This window comes from Mya arenaria, chromosome 12 (genome assembly GCF_026914265.1).
Source record: "Mya arenaria isolate MELC-2E11 chromosome 12, ASM2691426v1".
Classification (NCBI taxonomy): domain Eukaryota; kingdom Metazoa; phylum Mollusca; class Bivalvia; order Myida; family Myidae; genus Mya; species Mya arenaria.
Genome location: NC_069133.1, coordinates 40,165,137 through 40,173,246, shown reverse-complemented (window position 1 = coordinate 40,173,246; position 8,110 = coordinate 40,165,137). Strand labels below are relative to the sequence as shown.

The 8,110-nt window shown below is 34.7% G+C and overlaps 1 protein-coding gene across 1 annotated transcript; it reads right to left on the bottom strand.

Moving 5' to 3' along the window:
* Positions 1–3,639: 3,639 nt before the first annotated feature.
* LOC128210688 (uncharacterized) lies at positions 3,640–7,878 on the bottom strand. Its single transcript, XM_052915040.1, has 4 exons — positions 7,821–7,878; positions 6,943–7,221; positions 4,816–5,100; positions 3,640–4,010 (listed from the first exon to the last, which is right to left on the bottom strand). The coding sequence occupies exons 1-4, from the start codon at positions 7,876–7,878 to the stop codon at positions 3,736–3,738; spliced, it is 897 nt and encodes a 298-aa protein (XP_052771000.1). The 3' UTR covers positions 3,640–3,735.
* Between the last annotated feature and the right edge of the window lie 232 nt (positions 7,879–8,110).

The following is an 8,110-nucleotide window of genomic DNA, read 5'->3' as shown; positions in this document are numbered from 1 at the left end:
ATTTGCGTTAACAGCTATTAAATACACAGTTAGAGTCTTGTTATCAGTAATTTATATTTCCTGAAATGCGTTATTTAGAAAGTAGTTGAAGGTTTATCACTCAAAATTTATGTTTGTTATACATGTGTATGTATTGATTTTAAATAAGAGTGTCACTTTAAATATACATCTGACAAGAATCAGTGTTGTTTCCCACGTGGTAATAAAACTGCCGTCGTCCAGATGGCCTACCAGTTATTGAAAATTTAATAGATCAATTAATGAAATTAACAATCTGATAGCATATAGACATGCCAAGTTCAGATCATCTAATTATTTACAGCATTAGTTGGTGTAGAGACAATTATAACAACCGTTTAGTATGATACCTAAATTGTAAACAAGTGTTTTAAACTGTCAACTACATAGGCAAATGAGTTTTTCCACACTCAGCCTTATGTTGTCTTTTTGTAAATTTTAGAGGTTCCTTACAGCTGTGTAGTACACAGTTTAAACTGCCAGATTGTTAATATCATTACTTTACATAATTGATCAATCCAATTTTCAATAACTGGTAATATGGCAGATTTATTATACCCTTGGAAAACAACTTTGATTCTTATCAGATGTATATTTAATGGAAAAACATTTTGCAAATCTTGATATGTATTCTAATCAATCCATATAAGGGTAAAACAAGAATTCAATGAGTTTTAAAACTGCATCTAATAAATTTCATTGTCATTTCTATGAACTGGATATCATTTTGAAACATGTTAAAGAGTTGCATAGTTTTATAGAAAATAGTCACCAGGTTGTTAAGTAATTGATAAACAACTAAATTAAATATACTTATGCACGAGTCAATTGTAACCCCCACCCCCCTAGGTCCAGGGAAAAGCCAGGACTTTGACATTTGGACCAGCCAAGCCCGGAAAAATCCCCGACCTGCGGGGTCGAACTGCTGGTAAAATCCTCGCCAAATGCCCCCGCACCCCAGGGACCCTAGGTAAGGTCCATTCCCCGCTACTTTGGTGCGAAGACAAAACCACGCATGCACCCGGCACTGCGGGGCCACATGGAAGGTAAAACCAAGGCCCATTTCCACGGCTATCCCCGGTATACCCCAGGACCTGGGGGCCGTGGTTACAATTGACTGGTGCATTAAGGAAACATATCAGAACTCACCAGTAATTGCATGTCATCTTTTACATAACATTAAATGATTGGATTGTCATATTCCAAATCATTGGCCATGTTCATCTGATTTTACGACAGTTAAATCATAAATTTATTTCATTTATTCCTTTAATTAGCAATGGTAGTTATTTGTGTAAATTCATTAATTCCTTTAAAAACATACAACCCTTCCTGCTGAATTCCCAACAAAATGGCCGCCTCTATTTCACATTTGGTGCTGAGTTCTAATTAATCGTTGTACTAATATGGCTTATCATTGGAATTGATAATGAAGTAATGATGATAACATGTAAAGAAATTAAAGTAATATGAAATCTGTAAATGTTAATGTACTATTTTTCAAAATATAATATAATTATGATTTCTTGCACTGATCCATTCAAAAGTGTCCTTTTTTATTTTATTTTGAATCATTTAATTGATAATTCATTTATTCATCCATTCATTAATATTGATTAATTTATTTAACAACAAGAGATGTTTATCAAACATTACCCCCCCCCCCCCCCCCCCCTGAGCACCATGTTGTCAGGATTATTTGGACAATTGAATGAAATATGTGTGGCGGAACTGACGGCTGATTTGTCATTGGAAGGCTTTGAGGCAGTTTTAAGATTATGACCATTCAAAATGTGAGGAAATTTAAGGTACAGTTTTTATTCATGTTCAGATGATATCTAATATTTGCAGATTAAAATGTTTTCTCTAAGCAGCAGGGAATAGGTTAATATGACAAAATTTTAATGATGAATATCAGTTATGACCATGACCTTTGACCTCAAAATCCATAGGAGTCACCTGGTCACCCAAAACCTAAATGTCAAGTTTGAGGGCATGGGTGCAGGCATTGACAAGTGATCACACAGTCAAGCTTTTTTTGCTTTCAAGGTTACTGTGACCTTGACCTGATGACATTGAAAATCAAAAGGGGTCATCTACAGGTCAAGCTCAACCCACAAGTTTGAGGGCCATGGGTGCAGGCATTGTCGAACAACATTTTCGCATTTAAGATCACTGTGAACTTGACCTTTGACCCCTAAAATCAATATAGGTCATTTACTGGTCAGGTCCAACCCCCAAGTCAAGTTTGAGGGCCATTGGTGCAGGCAATGCCAAGTTATCACTCGGACAACTCTTTATCATTCAAGGTCCCTGTGACCTTGACCTTTAGCCCAATGACCCCCCCAAATCAATAGGGGTCATCTACTGGTCAGGCCCAACCTCTAACCTCCAACCTTCAACCTCCAAGTCAAGTTTGAGGGCCATCGGTGCAGGCATTCTCGAGTTATCATTCGGACAACCTTTTATCATTTAAGGTCACTTGCTGATACAGTATGCCGTATGTAAACATTTGTGACATAGTTTGTTAAAACATGGCAAGTAATAAGAAAGTGAACAATTTTAGTGGATGTTAAGTGCGCCCATTACTCAGACGAACGGAAATGTATTACTTCATCGGTTGACAATCTTAGAGTTACAGAAGAACTTAATTGGTTTATCTTTGAAACGCACTGTTCCTTTAGAAACAAGCATGCCATTGTATTACCGCTCTCCTCATTAAGTTTAATGTATACTATATCATCGTCTTCCTCATCTGTGTATCTCGTTTCGATATCCCCACCGCCAGCCCTCTTCTTGCTTTCAAACTACAAGTTCACAGATTCCCTGGCCCTTATCTTTTTCTCCCCCTACAATTGTATCGTTTCAGTCGGTATCTTTTGAGTGTTTCGTGCTAGAATTTGACATTTTGTAGATCGTTTTGACATGAACAGTGTGACAAGTAGTTGTCTTTTTATAAGGTAATGTTTTTTTCGCCACACAGCCCTCTCTGCAACTTTACAGATCAACATTTAATAAACACACACAGTCCAGAATCTGATTTTTTTTCAAAGTGACACTCTTATGCAAAATCAATACAAACACATGTCTGAAAAACATAACTTTTGAGTGATAAACCTTTAACTACTTACTAAAGTATGCATTTATGTAAACTATTAATTAATGATAACAAGATTGTAACCGGGTATATAATAGCTGAAAACGCAAAATATTAAATGATTGGTGAGTGCTAAAATATTTATTGGATCAACTTTGGTCTCATAAGGTACAATTACCGTGTTTTCCGCACCTTTCTTTAAAATTAAACACGATATCTCTCATATAACCTTTGTTTTCGCCATTATTTCAGTCTTTCAGTTATTTTAAAACAATGGTATTAATTTTGGTAAATTTTATTTCGGATTAAAAGTGCATCTTTAAGAAATGACAACAGGAACATGATTCAAGTGCAGTTTTAATATAAACGCGGCGATAAATAGGTATTTGTTAAGATTTAACGCTTAAAACAAACAAAATGCATTAGGTAACTAATATAATGAGGGCAAAATATACTGCATTTTGTTTGGCTCCAAGCAGACCAGACAGAGAACCTTAAATCCGCGTCTTAGAAGGGGATACGTGTTCGAATGTTCAAATCCACTTAATGAATTTTGACGGATATCATATGTATATATGCCAAATGCCTTTTGACGCTATGGTGAAATAGTTTCATGAATTTTAATTATGTATGGACTTACCCCTTTCATCTTTAAATGTTACAAACGCAATGTTGTTTTCAGAGTCAAATGTAGTTTTGTTTTCTACGATACCGCAACCTCCAGATCTGTTCTCGTTGTCAAAATACAGCTCTAATATGTCCAAAGAGCTCGCATTGACAACGTCGGGTGGCCCTTTAATCACTATCGTGTCCAGGGGCTTGGGTACGTATATTTGAACCGACAATTCCTGGTTTCTCAGGCAAAGTGGACGCGATTCCAATACCATCTGTGCATCTAACAAAACAAGACTATCGATGGGAACAGTGTAATGCTCATCGAAAAGGAACGAATGAAAATAAAATTCAAAAACAACTATTTCTGTAAGATATGAAATGATTGAGTAGTGACAACAATCTAGTTAGAGGAACTCAATGGCAAAACATGTTTTGAAATCTTTCAAGCGGGAGGAGAACGTCAAAGGCTTTCTTTACCTTTGACCCGTCTGTATGGCCTTGATCTTAGCATCGCCGTTGCATGATTAACGTACGCTTGCGCCATGTTATATCAAAATATATCCGTTTAAAAAGAATGGAATGGAGACCAAATAATTGACTTGATCCCTTAGTGCGACCGTAGTCTTGAAAGTACGACGTGTCGAAAATTGCGCTCTGAGCGTTGGTTTAAAGGGGATGTACGTATTTCTCAAGTTATTTGAAAATGGCTTCAAGCAGTTATGATGGGCGTACAATAAAAAATATATACATGAAAAAGGGACAGACAGCCTGGTGAATCAAACGCCAACTACATGTTTTACCATTGGGGAGCACAACACACATCAAATATATTAATGTCGATCGACACACCTTTGGTGTCTGTTTTTAGAAATTTTTTTTATAAACTTTACACTTGTATCTATTGTTTAACATGTCGTATACATGATAAGGCTTTTCAAAATATGTGCTTTGATCAACGCCAAATATTCTAAAGTTGTCAAGCCGTATTCACGGTAGACATTGACGCCGACAGGAACAATGTAATAACTATAATACTTTTAGATATTATTAGGTAGAAAAAGAAAACAATTCAGCATATTTATTACCTTCTGGTTTTGCAAATCGGACGACAGCGTTTCTATCTTTCTCGTCGAAATCGACAGCAATCACCTCGCAGGACTTGAATCTTCTTGATTCGAAGAACATCTCTACAAATTCCTTGTCAACATCTTCAGGAATATCTTCCACAAGAAGTTGTGTTTGTTCTTTACCGATTCCATTATCAGCTATAACTACGTCTGAACCCATTATTTCATCTATCGGCAGCCTTCTGAGTAGTAATTCGCTTCCGTGCATTTTCATTGGACTCCGATTGACAACAAATAAAGCACCTGAAACATTTTTTCCCATTTGAATGTTACATTAACCTATTAAAGAAACTGATGCTTGAATGTACATATAGAAATCATACGAAAACGACACGTTTAATCGTATTTCAATTTGTTTTTGCTTTATTTTGTTATCATCGTTGAAATCACTTCAAGTTTCTTCAAACCAATATATAATGAATTACAACCTACTAGATTCTGTATCATATGTTAAAATAGCCGAATGATCCACATCGTTGAACTCTATATCCAATGGTTTTGTGTCACCAAATCGACGTCTATTTTCAAAAAAAAATTTCAACGTCTTCATAATCCACATTTTCAGGTAATCTTGTGACAAGAATCTTTGGCTGTTTCATTGACTCATGCAGTTGGACATGCACACTTTCCCCGAATATTCTCAAGGGGCTTTTTGCAAGAAGAGTCTCCAGTGCTATCAAATAAAGTGGTAGAAAACATTTTGATATGTAAACTGCGTAAGAAAAACTGTATTGTTTGCATGCGTACGGTCAGCCAGGTTCGAAATATATTATCAAAGGACAGTCAGGTATGAACTATGTTATCAAAGAACAGACAAATTTAAAATATATTATCAAATAACGTACAGGTTTGAAATATGCAATCAAGGACAGACAATTTTAAAATATGGGACAGACAGGTTTGAAATGTTATTGATCACAAGACGGACGGACAGGTTTGACATATGTTGTTAAATGATAGACTTTTTTTAAATATGTTATCAAAGGACAGAACAGTTTGAAATATGTTATCAAAGAATAGCCATGTTTGAAATATGTTATCACAGGACGGACAGATAGGTTGGAGATATGCTGTCAAATGATAGACGTTATTTTGAAATATGCTATCAAAGGACAGAACAGTTTAAAATATGTTATAAAAGTATAGCCATGTTTGAAATATGTTACCACATTAAGGACGGGTTTAAAATATTTTATCAAAACCAGACCGATTTGAAATAGGTTATCAAAGTATAGACAGGTTTGAAATATTTTATCAAAAACTATATAGGTTAAACACATGTTTTCAAAGAATTGGACATTTTGAAATATGTTATTAAAAAAGAAGCTGGTTCGAAATATGTTATCAAAGAACAGACAGGTTTGAAATATGTAAATAAAGGACAGACACTTTTAATATCAATTATGTGATCAAGGGACAGAAAAGCTTGAAATATGTTATCGAAGGTCAGACATATTTGAACTTTGTCATCAAGAAACAGACACGCTTGATATATAATCAAGAGACATAACAATTTCTATTATGTTATCAAAGGACATGTAGGTTTAAAATATGTTATAAAATGGCAGACAGAAAAATCAGTATATAATTGCCTATAAATATAATTTACAATGGCACAAGGGTTAATTGAGGTATTGAACTCATCTGCTTTACTAATAGTTTTCATCATTCGAGCTATTACGCTCTAAAAATATTTGATAATATGCTTCTACTCGTTACAAATTTATTTACCATAAATTAAATGGGAAATTGTAACACTTTAAATCATAAAAGAAGTGAACATTTATTCATATTTAATTCATTATTCAATAATTAGAATCTGTCATATACTTAGCAGTTTAATTCTTAACAATATCGGCTGTAGTCAAGATTTCAGTCAAAACGTAATGTTTTTAAATTGAGTACTGCCTTCAACAATTTGGAAACTTTGGCATATAGATCTAGTCCACTAATTGTGTTTGGCTAGTTATCAAAATAAAACAGTTACATTGATTGATATCAATTATAAATGTTTAATCATTCAATAAACACTTTTGGCGAAACACAACGACGACAAAAATAAACATGCGGCAGACAAAAACTTACACTTCTGATTTCCTAGAGTCACAATAGCCAAGGAATCCTTCTCATTGTAGTCAATGTCAACCACTTCTATATTTCCAACACGTTTGGTGCTATATAACACCATTTCTATATCCTCTTGGTCTACATCATCGGGCAAATCTTTCAGAACAACTCTTGGCAGTTCCGTATTTCGTACGGTTTGTGTTACACCTAAAGTTTTTCGCTCGGTGTTACAAGATTCTATAAGAACCTTTGCGCGCTTCATTATGTTACATTCCTTTTCCAAAATGACATTAACAGCTGCAAAAATAAGAAAAAAAGGGCATGCAAGATTTTAACCTTAGCTATTCCGTTTATGAAATGATAAATTACAACCTGAGAAAGGCAAGTACAGACTTGCAGTAGGCGTTAAAATAAAAACTTATATACCTTGCTTGTCCTTTAACGTCACTATTGCTGTTCTCTCGACCCTATCTTTACAAACAGAGCGAACTTTTGCACCTGTAAAGTTCACCGCGTTCTCGAAAAACATTTCAATGTATTCCTCGTGAACGTTTTCGGGAATGCCTTTCAGGAAAATTGCACTGTGTTTTCTATCCACAAAATGTGATGTAGAGCTCTCATCTGTTGACTGACTTATGATAGCTATTTCAAAGTCAGACTTTAATATAACTTAAGCATTAATATATTTCCAAAATACCAAAATACAGGGACAAACCAAATAAGTACTTTTTTGGTAGCAGGTTAGGGATGATAGGGCAGCATTTCATATGTCTCTATACTATAACTTTTGAACATTTTGACAAGTACAATCATTTCATTTTAAATAGTTATATTTGCAAATTGATATAAATAATGTTTATTGTACTAGTTTTATTAACTAGAGACTAGAAACTAACCTCTACGTCTCGGAACTTCGTCATCAAGACATGACGTTGGGCGGCCAGCCCACGCCATCTTGTTTCTATGTTTCAGACGATCTGAACATGAAATCGAATTATATGTTAACATTTGATTTTAGAAAGTGATGTTTGAACAAAAATAGAATTGTATACATGAGTGATGGTCAAATATATTTCAGGTCAGGGCATCAATCAGGATACGTACCATGAACAAAACAGACCTACATATCATTTCAAAAAGAAGGCATCTGTGAAGCCAGTGCAATTGTAGAAAAAAACATATTTGG